The 14,292-nt window shown below is 42.7% G+C and overlaps 1 protein-coding gene across 5 annotated transcripts in view; it reads left to right on the forward strand.

The window, feature by feature from the left end:
• Positions 1-637: 637 nt before the first annotated feature.
• Positions 638-14,292, forward strand: part of CHCHD6 (coiled-coil-helix-coiled-coil-helix domain containing 6) — a 114,162-nt gene continuing 100,507 nt past the window's right edge. For all 5 annotated transcript variants that reach the window (XR_015259519.1, XM_086755235.1, XM_086755236.1 and 2 more), the window contains exons 1-4: positions 638-788; positions 2,901-3,033; positions 4,254-4,320; positions 5,515-5,659. Coding sequence is in view for 4 of the 5 variants with exons in the window: in XM_086755235.1 (XP_086611361.1) it covers positions 699-788; positions 2,901-3,033; positions 4,254-4,320; positions 5,515-5,659 (435 nt within the window). In the remaining variant the exon portion in view is untranslated. The remainder of the gene's footprint in view (positions 789-2,900; positions 3,034-4,253; positions 4,321-5,514; positions 5,660-14,292) is intronic.

A 14,292-nucleotide genomic window follows, 5' to 3' on the forward strand; every position in this document is an offset into this window, starting at 1 on the left:
TCCTGGTGCTCCAGGGGGATGTTGGGGGGATGTATTGGGGGATGCTTTGTCTCAACACTGCTCAGGGAAGATTGCCTGGACATCCCTGGGGACTCAGCCTCTGAATCCTCCATGACAGACAACGTCTGTGTGGTTCCTCAATCTTGGAGGTAGGAGATAAGCTTTGTGCCTTCCCATCGTATTTCCTGTGTGGTAATGCGTGTTTTGGTTTTCTTCTTCCCATAATTTTCACCCAGTAAAGGAATCCCACGTGTCGGGTGCGTCGCAGTGGACGTTGCTGGGGTGGTGTGACCCCGCATTCAGAACGGAGGTGTGGAGGGCCGGCACAGCCCTGGGCGCAGGAGGGGAGGAGGAAGCCTGCGAGGCCAGGGCTAGAAGCCCAGTCTGGAGACGTCTTGGTGCCGCCGTGGGGCGAGGACGAAGAGGTGACCCGTCTCGGAGCACAGCTTTCTCCGGGGCTGGGCCAGGCCGCCGGCGCCCTTGGCACCGCAGCCGCAGCTGGCAGACTACAGCCCCCAGCCTGCACCGCAGCTCGCCGCCAGCACCGCGCCGCGCTACTGGCCGTCCCGGAGCAGGCCGCCAATGGGGAGCGGGTATGTTGGCAGGCGGCGGAAGGGGAGAAGCGCTCTTCGCAGCGCAGCCCGGTGTGAGTGGGGGGCGCGGTGGGCAGAGCCGTCCCCAGCGCGCACCCCGCCGGCATGGGGGGCAGCGAGAGCAGCCAGGGCGGCAGGAAGGTCTCCTTCGGGCTGGATGAGCGGGAGCGAGTCCGGGTGCTGCAGGGCATCAGGGTGAGGCGGCCCGAGGGTGTTCCGGGGCCGGTGATGGAGGCTGCGGGGCCGGGGGTGGAGGGCAGGGACCCGGGCTGAGGAAGGCCGTGCTGGGGTGGCAGGGCAGGGAGGTCAGGGGATGTGGTACAGGGCTGAAAAGAGTGAGTGGGGAAACCAGCAAGGAAGAGGGGAGAAAAGCTGGAAGGCGGTGCTGGAGGAGTGTAGGGGGTTGGAGAGGCAATGGGATGACTGGGAAGGAGGGCTGCGTGCCTGAGAGTGGTTTTTATCGAGTGGCGGCACACCAACCCTTTATCCCCTTCCAAACTCCGCTCTCAACCCTCTTTCCGTCCTCACTGCTTAATGACCCCATCATGTCCCTGCCTTCTGCTTTGCCAGCAGTTTGATGCTCAGGACACGGCCTGGCTCCGAAGACATCCAAGAGGAGACACCTCTGCCCCTATCGATGATACCAGGAGCCTTGGCAAAACACCGCTGGCTGAATATACAGGGAGATAAGAGGTTGTGGGAATTAGTGAGGATTTGGGGTGTTTCTAGGAGAGGCATTGGAAAGGTGCTTCTTGAACTTTGATTGTACATCTACATATGTGTGTTGTGAAAACAAGCCCTGGAAAGTGGTGGGATCGTTAAGGATAATCTTTTTTTTTCCCCCCATCAAGATTTCTCTACCTGTCTTTCGGTTATTTAAGTTTTTAATTACTAGTATCATTTTAATTGCTATAGCTTCTTTGTACTTTTATCTGTTTTCCCATAAGATTTGTCTGAAATGAGCTTGCGGAGTGACTTTTGCTGTGCTAACTTATTTTTCATCCTATTTTGACTAATCATTTGACAAAAGTTAACTAAGATTGGCACAATCTCCTTTTTGAAGTGTTTGACACGGGTAAAGTAGTTTTTGCCTGATTTGTTTTTACAGGATATAGGTGGGGGCCTGTTGAGGACTCAGACTCACCTGCCACAGATGCAGTTTGTTTGATGCTTTAATTTAGTTAGCTGCTCCATCAGCTAGATGCTGATGGAAGAAATGTGAGTTTATTCTTACTGGTGTGTTTATGACCTCCAGGAGCTCAAGATGAAGAAGCCCCATGTATCCCATGGCAGCTAATTAGGTTAAATGAGCTGTGGTCTTTGTAGGTCTTTCTGTTTGATTTCCTGAAGTAAAAGTTTATCTTTTCCTTTTTTGTTTGTTTGTTTTGTGAAAGGAAATAATCATTCCCCATTCTTCATACCAAATAAGTTATTTGCTTTTTGCGGTTATGTATATAAAAGTAGTTCTGCTGAGCCTGCTCTTAACTAAGTGTGGCTTTTTACAGCTTTGTGTCTTTAAAAATCAGTTCCTATAAACAGGAATTTGGCATGATAACAATGTATAACGTAGGTGTGAAATTGGATAGTAGCTCACAGCTGAAAATTTGTCTTCTACTGTGACCAATGTAGGTGAGGAAATGGCCTCATTTTCTTTTGTTCTGGAGCCAGAAGAGTCAGCACAGAACCTCTGACCTTGGGAAGAGGAAGGGGTCAGTCTTAACAGTGCTGTGAGAAGCCTCTTGGACTGAATTACCAGAGAACTTCAAGTTCACTTTTCTTCCTTTTCCACGGATTTGGACCTAAGTAAGGGAGTGAGAATCAAGTTGAGAGGGCAGATTTGCAGCCTTATGTGAACAGGAGGGCTTTGCGGCTGTTCTCTGCTGTATGATTTGCAGTGCTTCTGCCACACTGAGCTGAGTTAGCAAGTATGAGGGAAGCATGGATGGACAGACTAACAGCCTACATAGTTCCTTTCCTTCCGCCTCTGGTAAATATGTCCCTGCTCAAGGGGTTGGCTTGTTTAGCAGTGCTCTCCACCTAGTATTTGTGGAAGATTCATTCTCATTGTCCAGTGAAGCCTTTAGGGTCAGTAGAGGTTTTATCACTTACTCATAGAGTTTTTTAAAATGTAAAGTCAACATGCAGATGTTGACCACCTGGATCAAAAGGGCTGTGACATTGAAATGAGGTAACTGGCAGTACTTTTGCAGTAGCATGGAAACTAACAAATGGGGAGCTTTTATCCTGAAATGTGTATGTGTTAAGAGCTGACTTGGTTAATTTCTTTCCCACGTATGTGTGTTTCAGCTCTCTGAAGATGTAGTGAATCGAATGAAAGAATCTCCTAAAAGTAAAAGGGCCAACCAGAGATCGCCCCGTTCATCCAATGGCGCAGCTCCATCTTCACCACCTGCACAAGGGAAACCCAAATCTCCTACAGGTACTGTCAGTCCCTCTCTGATCTACTGACTGTTTTGACACACTTCTCAGTAGCACTGCCGCTGGGTGTTACATAGTATACCTGTGTCTTTTGAAGATTACCTTGTTGTGAGAGGAGCTCTTTGATTAGCCTGTAACACTTCTATGTGTGGAGATATCAGCGTAGTTGAATGCCTTGGATGTTATGGCCCTGTGACATCCTCGTTATTTTTCTGTAAGGTAGCCATGTCATCTGGCAGTTGAAGAAGTTGAAATGCTATGGTTCTAGTTTTGTCATTATGTGACCTTAAATAAGACAACTTGTCTTTCTAGATCCTTTCCTTCTCCATCTTTGAAATAACTCCCTCCCAAATACTTTAATGAACTTCTATTGCTTTGTGAACATTTCTAGGATTTCAGATGAACATGCAGTAAGCAAGGCAGATTTTTTAAAATTTTATCTTTTATTCTTGGCAAGCTGACTTGTCTCTTTTCCATGCATAGGGAGTATATTGTGGATGGGTGGGGGATATACTGCCTTTTGTTCTTTGGAAATAAGCTCATAGGGAAGGATAGGCTGACTAAGCACAGCTTACCAAATGAATGATAAGAACTTGATTTCTGAATTAATTTTTCTTTATAGGTCAGAAAACTATTTGGTTTCTCTTGGTTCTCAAATATACTTCATTGATATGTTATCAGCGTGGATTTGTTTAAGGAATCCAGGCTAATGTGAAGTTAGGGAACCAGACCTTTGCTGTTGAAGACTTGGTTGCTGTTAGCCTACATCTTTCCTGAAAGTGGATTCAGCATTAGGGATGGCCTAAACGCCAACGAGTAATTTCACCTCTGGTTGTGGGATCTCTTGTAGTTACCAGGAAAATCAGAGCAGGAAATCAATGGGAAGACTTAATAGAACTACAGGAAGGAAATGGAAAGTAGGACTAAACCCATGCTTATGCCTCAGTATAAACCAGGGGTTTGAGGTGTTAACATCCTTACCTGAAAGTTTCTATAGTGTGCCTTGTTGAAGACGATGCTGTCAGTGTCTTTGTTTCGTGTATTCAAACTCCATGCATAGAATTTTAAATTTTCTTGAGACTTCTTGGGACGTATTGTTTTTTTTCCTCTTGCTGAGCTAACGCTCACATATGAAATACTCTCCTCTTCTCAAATAACTTGTGATGTGATTAACGACTGTTTTGTATTATAGTTGTCACAGCTTTCTGTTCTTCTTTTTAGCAATCCAGCCACCAATGGCAAGTGACTCTGAGAAGTCTTCTGCTGCAGAGCAGGACCTCTACAGGAGGTGAGGCAAAGTTCTTGAAAAGGACAATAGTTTAGCTCCTTTTGGACTGTGTATATGTGTGTGTATGTATGTATATGTGTGTGTATGTATGTATGTGTGTGTGTGTGTGTATGTATGTTTTACTTCAGCCTGAGTGCATTGACTGTATGTTTTAATGCCTGAGAATCCTCTTTGAAGTCAAGGAGGGCAACATTACACTCAGAGGGACCTCAACAAGCTAGAGGCATTTGAGAAGAGAGGCTGAGGGAACTGCATTGGCTTAGCCTGGAGAAAAGGGGAGATCTACTTGTTTTCAACTTCCTAAAGTAGTGTTTTGGAAGCGACAGTGCCAGACTGTTCTCAGAGGTGCACGCTGAAAGTACAAGAGGCAAGGGGCACAAATCACAGCAAGGAAATTATGGCTGCTTGTAAGGAGGGAGGGGGACAGACCCCCAGCAGTCAGAGCAGTGAAGCACTGGAACAGGTTGCACGGGAAGGATATATAATGTCCATCCTTGGAGATTGTTAAAGGTTGACAGGAGAAGATCCTGAGTGACCAGATCTAACCTTGAAGTTAGTTCTGTTTTGAGCTGGAATAGGTGACCTTCAGAGGTCCTATCTAACCTAATTTATTCTGTGATTCACTTCATGTTAATCTCTGCTTGCTTGCATGTGGAATTTCCAAGCCTCGAAATAGACATTTCCTTCATGGCAGTCTGAGGTTTAGATGTCCAGGCTATGGATGTGACAGGGCTGCCTCTCTCAGTGCTGTTGCTGCATACATATTACGTGATTTTCTTTCTCTTGCAGAGCAGAAGAGCATTGTCAGATAGGTTAACTCCTTTTATTGTGTTGGGTCCCTTGATCTTTTACAAAGCTGTATCTGTTTATCTAGCTAACTACTTTCTATTCTCACTGTTTTCAGGTGATAATTAAGTTCTTAATAGAGCTAAATATAACTGAAGTATAAGCTGTTACAGTGCTAAGACTTCAGTTGTGGTCAGAGCTGTACCTCACTGAAGCTGCAGGTCATGCTTGAAGTTTGTTGGACTTCTGAATTCCTGCTGATAATGGAGGGACTGTGAGGAGACTTTGTGTCAAACAGATTATGGATTTGTGTTTCAGCTCTGGGCAGGGATAGTCTATGCTAAGACATAACCCTATCGCCAGAAGTCTGCTGATCACCTTCTCTGTTTGCCCTTGGTGTTCGTACAGGTATGAACGAGAGCACGCGCTGGTCCAAGAGGAGTTGCTCCGGCTGGCCAAAAGAGAAAGGGAAGCAGCTGGTGAGGCCTTGAATACTGCCCTTCAGTGGGAAAGGAATAACGCTAATGAAGAGAGGCAGAGAGCAGCTCAGCTGGTGAGTTACAAAAAAAAACCTCCTGTATGTTTCCATGCAGGACAGGCTAAAATCCTCTGCTTGAGGGGATTCATTAAATGTCACTTGTGTGATAAGCTTAGAAACTTTGATTTAGGCTGAAGCACTCATCACCTCTCAACTCATCTCTTAAGTCTGGCTTACAGAGTAGCTAGCAAGCTACTCTTGCAGCACATCACATGGTGGTGCTAAGGCCAAGCTTGCAGGGAAAGGCATAAACAATGACTGTGCTGGGGACAGCTTTACCTGTGGCAGGTCAGTGTGGTGTGTGGATGTGGGGTCATTCTCTGAGCTAGAGAGAGCTCTTTTAAACTACCAAGTGCATGAAATGAATGTTTCAATATTTACAAGAATCATAATCTGCTGATCTGATCTATCATTAACCTTTCCTCCATTTTTCTGGAGTATAATTGTGCAAATACTCAAATTAATAAAAAATAATAATGAGTTCTGTTGTTTGAATCTTTTATGATGCTAGTAACAGAAGAAACGTCATAAAACTGTCAAGTATTGTAACACTTGAAAGAAGGCTTAAGATTGATTTTTAGGGACCAGGAAGCGTAAGCCCCTTCTGTACACACCACTGGCTCCCAAACCAATCTGGTTTTGCCCAGTAGGCAGACTTATTTTTGAGGACTTCTTCCTGCTGCAGCCTTTGCTATTAGTCAAGCACCTTGGTGTTGCTGAGAACCTGTTGGGTTGTTGTCATACAAGCACTGAGAAGAGCGGTGATGGAGGCAGAAGTACAGTGGGATGAGACAGTAGAGCAAAAGACTTGTATCACTACAGTAGATGGGGTTGTCATTGGTGCTTGTTATCCACATGATACTATTTTATACTGTGTTCTTTTAAATACTAAGGTTACTATGACAATGGTGTACTGTATGTAAACAATGCAGAGTCTTGCTGGAACTGCAACTTTTTCCTGACCTGCAATCAGGAGGATGTCTCAGGAGGAGGATATGACAGCAAGGTGGGAGTATGGTTGCTACAGTGAGCTCGAATTGCTTGTTTAGACGGTGATGTTGAAACCCTATTGAGAGAACTAGAGTAGGAATAATTCTCCTTGCCTGGTACATACTGGAAGGATGGTTTAGGGAGAGGACAGACAGGACAGACTTGAGTAATGATGATCTTTATCGTGTTTCTTGGATCCTACCAATCTGTTGCATGCACTTGATTGAACTGAAGAATCCTTCTATGAGCGTGTTTTTTCTGTATGTTGAATGGTGATAGGTGTGGCTTAGCCAGGCGTGTGACCTGGCTGTGCAGCATTTTAAAGTTATAATATGAAAGCATTTGGGGTGGGTCTGAATAAATACAACTTATATAAGAATGGCCATAGTGGTTCAGACACAAGGTCCTTCTAAGCTATAGCCCATCTCTGACAGCGATCCATAGTGGCTGCTTACGGAGAGCAGAAGAAAGCATGTGTACAGCAGTATTTCTCACCCATATACCCTGGCAACTTCTGCCCTTCTGGGGCTTACGGACTTCTTCGAGAAGAAGTATTTTCACCTTGGTGGTTAACAGTCCTTGATGAAATTGTCTTCCATGAATTTGTCGGTTTGTGGTTTTGGATCTGTTTGTGCTTTTTGACTCTGTGATAAAGTTTGCACGTAGGGCAGTCTTGGGCTAGTAGGTCTCTGAGACTGCTCTCCTGGGTAAAACTTCTGAATGGCTGCTGCATCCTAGGAAATTTCCTCTTGACAGATTGTACCCGAACCACGGGAAGCTGCATGATTGCTGAGCTTTAGGATAGTGATGTCTGAGGCAGGTGACTGCTGTTCCTCTGCATAGGACATCTAGGACAGCAGATAACAGTATTAACTCGCTTGCCACTAGAAAGAGAATATTCTCTTTATGAATATAATTAAGAGACTTCTGCAAAGAGGAGGAGGGAAGAAGCTAGTGGATTTATTGTTCAATCTAAAGAGGTGGCCAGGCTCAGAAATAGAGCCTAGGGCAGTGAGGCGCAGAGTAATCCTGGAGAAATGAGGCTAGCAGAGTCAGATAGTGTTTGTGAAGTAAAGAGAGCACCTCTAAAATGAGTTGGGACCTGACCTCTAACACACAAAAGCTGTGCTGTTATATGAATTAGCTTTTAATCCTGCAGTGTTGCATACCCAGATGTTGAATATTTCATATTCTGCAAAAATTTGATCAGGCTCTCCTTGTGTAACCCATAAAAGATAAATAGTGACCATGGAGTGTTAACCCAGAACATGGTGGAAGAATGAGAAACTGTTAAATTTCATTGTTCTTTAACTATCTCTTGATCAGTCATAAATTTAAGATCCTTAAAAATGGAATAGCCTAGCCTGTCCTTGCAAAGATGAGATCAAAGCTATTGTCTTCTAGGTGTCTTCATAAGCAGGAACTGTTTTTGCCAGCCTTTTAAATTATTTGGATCCTTATCAGATTTGCGTAATCTCAGCTGCAGTTTCCTTTTGGGCATGGTTACCTTCTTGTGTTGTCTCAATCCTACTCAAATCATATCTCATTTGTCTTTCAGTATTGTTTTCTTCCTTTATTTGTAATAAGGTTTGAATGTTTCTTGCTTGCTCTTTTGCTTTTTAGCCCTAGCGTATGAGGCAGATAATGGGTGTGAGCTGCTCTTCTGTGTCAATCTTCTCTTTCAGGTAGAAGATAGTAGTGGAACTATAGGTACCTAGTGGGTAGTCCAGGTGCAGATGGCACTGGAAATGATCTGCTGAAATTTCTAAGGGAACAACTTTCAGGGTGGTTGTTGTTGTGACTTACTAGGGAAGCCAGAGAAAAATGGGGCAACTCCCATGAAAGAAATAACAAATGAATAATTTGCTTCTAGAAGCACTTAATTGAAAAAGTTGAAAATCATGCCACATATAATTAGGAAGGATTTATTTAATACTTGCAGTAAGATCTTGAGCTACCCTGTGCCCTTAACATATCAATAGTTTGGGGATTAGTAGCCTTCTCTGGTACAGTTGTCTCCGGTAGTGCTGCAATATTCTCCTTTAACCTTACCACTTGTAAACCATAAATCCAAATATGATAGCTGTATTTTGAAATTATTTCATTTTGATTGTGCAGAATGTTGCTTGTCATTTTTAATCTGTTCTTTATGATTTTCATTCACTGACCGTTATTATTGGCAGTATTGCTATGAAGCACTTCTTCGGTCTTATTACAGAATGCACATTCCTGTAGAGAGCGTGGACTACAACTAACCTTTGATAAGGAACTTGCTGTCGGCTTCTGGGGCCAGTTACTTCATCATTTGTGGAGTAGAGTGCAGATTAAAACTTATTGTTTTGATGGGGTTGGTTTTTTTTTCCCCATGAAGTGATGGACTGGTTATGAGAGGGATTTAGAATTATACAACTGGGTCCTGTTCTACATTTTGGTCTTGATTTTTTTTTTTTTTTTTTTTTTTAACTTTGAACAAGGTATTCAAAACGTAAGGATCTAGAAGCTGAGTAAAATTCCTTAAAGTTTTAGTTTAAGAAGCAAAACAAGTCTGTAAGTAGAAACACTGCAAGATTCACTTCCCTCTGAGTGTCTATGGCTTTTGGTTAACCGTGTGGGACCAGCTCAAATGGAAGTAGTCTACTAAGCTGCTGCAGAAGAGCTCTCACCAATTTATTTCAGAAATAAAATGTTTTGTTTGTTTGTACAGTACCGCAGGATCGTGATGCTGGCTGGACTCTCTGAATAATTTAATGGTGTGGGTACTTACAGTGCAGCAAGGATTACATGTACAATACTTCACAGCAGGGCCTGGGGGCTTTAGCTAGTGCTTGTAGCATGCCTTAAGTCTCATGTGAAATATCCAAGAATTAATACAGCTATCTTCAAATCCTTTTTTTTATTTCTAGCATGAGGAACTTCCAAAGTTGTCATAGTCAAGTTATTTAATTGCTGCACTGTGTTGTGAATAGTGTCAGCTTTCCCCTGTACCAAGAATCTTTCAGTTTTAATTTCCAATTAATCAAAACCTCTTCTCTCAACTTCTCAGTTCTTTTGGCTTTCTTTTTTTTCCTCTTTCTTACCAACAAAAGAAACTTTGCAAGTAAAGCTGCTCTTTTTTCTCCTTTCTGCTTTTGTAATCTCCTAAGGCTGTGCAGCATATGCATCATGAGCTGCTTGAAGCCAGTGACTCCCTGCCTGATGGTTTTCACTGAAGCCTTTGAAACAAATCAATGTGGAATGGGGATGGAGAAAAGCAGAAGCTGAGGGGGGGGCAATAAACGCGATTAAGCGAAGACATCTCATTACTACTCTAGAAAGGGAGGATTATAACTTATAAAATAGGAGGATCTCATTTAGGGGCCATGTGTGCCTGTGTTATCAGGACAGAGGGAAGCAAATAGAATAAATGAAATTAATACTTTGAAAAGAAGCATTACCCGGATTTGAGATTTGAACTAATATGATTTGTGTAAAGCCCTGAAGTTCTTATCTCCCCATTTAATACCCCGAGGATAATGGCTTTCTCAGAGATATTGACCAAAAGTTGTTGTCTTCCTTCCCGCTTTGAAAGAATGAATTCAGAAATGGGGTAATGGCAGGACAAACTTTGCACCATAATTAGCTTTTTCAGACAAGACTGACAGGCATTGGTTGCTGTGTGAAAATGGACTGGACCCAGAATCCCTAAATTGCTGTGAAAGTGTTCCTCCAGCTGTCAGTGATGGGCAGCTTGCCATTCCCAGTGTTTCTAGTTACATCTTGCTCACTGGCTTGCTGGATGGCGAACTTTGCTTTCTGGTCCCTCCAGCATTGCACCATTGTGGTTAGTGTGGCCCAGAATATGAGTGTGGGAGCAAATAATGAGAATTTAAGATTTGTCCCATCTCTGGTTGCTCCAGTAGCTGATTATAATTAGTTGAAGGCTGTCAGATTCTTTTAAGATGGTTTCTTGCCCAGAAGTAGTCTCTTTTGCTCTTCAGAGCCTCTCATCTACCTCGTTGATTCAGAGGAGAAAGGCTGAAGAATGAGTGCATGACTGGGAATGCCTTTGATGGGTTTTGATACTGGTGTCATCTTGTGAATGTGGGATTCAGAACTCTTGGGCTTTGCCAGTGGCACACTTTGGACACTACCACCCTTGGTTGAGTGTATATTGATCTGCTGACATTTTAAATGGTATTGCTTTCTTCTCCCTTTGAAAGAATGTGGAGGTAAAATTGCTGAAAGCAACATAAACAGCCTGTTCATAGAGTGGTACAATGGAGGAGAGTTTTGGTCATAGTAGAGGAGTGGAGTGATCGGGTGCAGTAGTCTTTTCTTTTTGGCCCTGTAGGAGTGGAGGAATGATCCACTTGGCCTGTTCATGGAAAGTTTTCTTTAGATTTTGGGTCATTAATGACGCTTCAAGCCAATCTTGCTTACAGTTTTTGCTGTGAATTGCCTGCTGTTGTCGAGCAGTATCAGCTGTAGATGCAGCTGAGCTGGTACTGAAGATGGTTTTAGAAGCAGTGCTGAAGACAAATTAGTTTTGTTCAGGCTTTCATTCACTTTGTGATAAGCTGGGGATCAGCTTCATCCTGGCCGATTAACCACAGGTAAGCATCTCTAGATTAGACTGGGTTCTTGTTGTGTGTAATCTCGTATCAGTGTGACAAGATGGAGTGAGCGGCTGAGGTCCGGTAGTAGCATGGAGTTTGTGGAAACTGTGACAGCATGGGGCCATCAGTGAAATGAGACTGTCCTTTTTGAGGTCAGTCCTCTGTCGTCAAAACTGGTAATTTTTCCTTCCTTGTTTATTTGAGTTCATGTAATGAAAGGTGTTGTCTCTGTGAGCTTTGCATTACGGTTTGGATACTGCTCACATCAGGGCCAGTTTTGTGGATCCTCTTTCTCTGTAGCTAAAATGTAGCACTGAGCTAAAACCCTCCTCTTTCTGAAGTTGCAAGCCTATGTGTGGGAAATAGGTTGGTTCTGGGAGGAGACATTGCTAATGCAAATATTGGGGTTTAGTGGTTCTTTAATTTCTGTAAATACTTATTGATTTGAAGGGTTTTTTTTTTTTGTTGGTGAAACAGAAAGCACTGATTTAAATCAGAAAGTATGGAGGCTTGTTTTAAATAATAGTGCAAAATGAGGAAAAGGCCCATTCAGTTATTTTTCTTCAAGTTTGACTTTCATTGGTGTTACAGTGATTAGCAACAAGTGTCTACATGTGTTTGCTAAAGGAATGATTCCTTTTTTTTCAGGTAACTTTTTGTTTTCTTTAGAAAATGACTGGTGCATTGAGCTGCAGAACATGAGTTCCTACATACAGCTGTGGGTACCACAAGTTGTGGGGGCAGTACCTCCTCGATGAGGGTTCCCCGCAGTTTGGATGTTCGCAAAGCCTTCACATACTGTGTGTCAGACACTCGCGCGCGTACTCGCAGTGCATGCAAACTGAGCAGGGAACCCTGACTGGGTTAGCAGGAGCAGCATTATCTTTGGCTAGAAGTTGTAATGCAGTTGTGTTTGATTCCTTTCACTAATTGAATAAAACTGCCTTTTGATTGTGTTGATACAAATGGGAAGATGTGTTTTTTGGTTTAAGCCTTAAAGATTTATTATAAAATGTTGCAAGCTATTGATGGGGGAATTAAGTAGCTAGGCTAAGTAGCTTCAGACCTTCTTCTTTCTCTCCTTCTCATTCTTGCTGTCTGAGCTAAGAGATACTTTTCTAGACCTGCCTTTCAAGAAAATGTATTAATATGTAGAGTCTTTAAAGTTAGTGTCTGTTCTATAGTCTCTGGCCAGAACATCTCTCATTTTACCCCACAGTTGGGTTCTTTGGCTGCTGCCTTCTGTTGTAGCAGTGGGTGCATTTCTACAGTGAAAGAATTCTCTTTATGAAACCATTAACCATTTAAGGGGTCCTTGCAGTGTTAAATGGTGGACTTTAGAAAGGTTTGCATTAAATTTAAGCTTGGCATGGTGAGGATCTGTCTTCTGCCTCCAACAGGCTAATAACTTCCAGTCTCTGGAGCATCAGTGAGGTCTAAATTTAACTAAAGCAATTTTGGAGAATGTGTACTACAATGAACCCAGAAAGTAAAAATAAAGCCAAACCAAAATAAAACCTCCTCTTTCTCCATTTTCTCTTGAGGGAAGGCAAAGGTGTTATCTGGCTAAGGCTAAGATGCTGTGTATGTATTCCTTATTTTCCCTGCTACTGCTGCAATGATTTGTCAGACACTTACAGCATTTTTTTAGCAACTTCCAATTTCTGCAGCTAGTCTTTTATCTCCAGACTCTGAAGGTTAATTTGTGTTTGGAGAGTTTTTGCAGATTTCAGCAGCTGATGGTCGTTTGAGCTTCTCATTTTTGTAGTCTCTTGGGCTAAGGGGCCTTATCACAAGGTTGGCCTCTTTTTTAAATCCTACAGCTGCAACAAATTGAAGTTGTCTGTGGTGCTGCCTACTTCCCGTGTCTTGCCTTCAATTCTCTTGTACCCGTATTTCACACTTTTTTTTTTGTCTATGAAGTTCATATACTCCACAGAAACTTCTTTCAGATTCATTTGTTCTGACTTAAGGTTACTGTAGAACCATTCCATTGGTTAAGAAGCAAAAGAGAAGATGAGCCTTCCTTTTCCGCTATCTATGACTAAAAAATACTCAATTCTTAAAGAAATAAGAGAACAATATATTGATATTTTTCCATGAGAGATCCAGCAAAAGAAGTACTGCATCTATTTCTTTTGCTGCCAGACTACTGTGGAGCAGTAGAATTCTGTTCTAATTTTGCAGCTGATTTTGTAATAAGCATCAGGTAATAAGCATTTGGTAACAAGCAAAGGAGATTTGGTAATGCATGAGGATGTTTCAGTAGGCTTTTCCTTCCTATGAGCCAATATTAGTCAAATGTGGTGTGGTTTGTGGTATGAGATTGTCATAGGTATAAAGGCTGAGAGTGTTATAAGAATGTAGTTCCCTGTGGCTTGGTTAAACTTCATTTTTGGATTATGATTTAGTTTGTCTGTGTTATAAGTATTTGGAATGTTACATATATCTAACTTAGTGTTTGGTGATAGCTTTCCAGTATTCATTGTATTAAATCTAAAAAGTGGCAGTGTTTGAATCTTGAATCAATGATCCTTGATCACTGAAATTTTTCTTGATGTTTCTGGCTGGAAAATGTTACTTAAAAAGAGAGCAAGACTATGAATTTAAAAGGCTAATATAATAGGAAATAAGTTTGTGCTGAGTGGAACAGTTCGATTGCTCTTGCACTCTCCGATGATGGAGGTGTGAGGTAAGGGGGGGATGGGGATGGTGGCGTGGGAATATGACCTGCTGCTGGATGTCAATTCTGTCATATTCCCTGAATGCCATGAAAATTAGCTTTGGTGCTTCTGCCACCTTTTCTTGGAGCCTTAACATGTATGTCTTGATGTGGTAAAGAAGATACCTGAGATGGGCAGTGTTCTGCACTGGGTGGCAGCGTGCGAGAGCGACAATGCAGGGTTCTTCCTGGGTCTCAATAAGAAAGGCTGACAAGTGGCTTAATAAAATAGCTGTTTTAATAAGATAGAATAGAAAGAGGACTATAGATAGCAAGTAAATCTCATGTCCCTTCAGATGCTAGGGGCCCTGCTTTCATACAGCATTGAACAGACCCTGGAT

The sequence above is a fragment of the Chlamydotis macqueenii genome, chromosome 10, assembly GCF_036417535.1.
Source record: "Chlamydotis macqueenii isolate bChlMac1 chromosome 10, bChlMac1.mat, whole genome shotgun sequence".
Taxonomy (NCBI): domain Eukaryota; kingdom Metazoa; phylum Chordata; class Aves; order Otidiformes; family Otididae; genus Chlamydotis; species Chlamydotis macqueenii.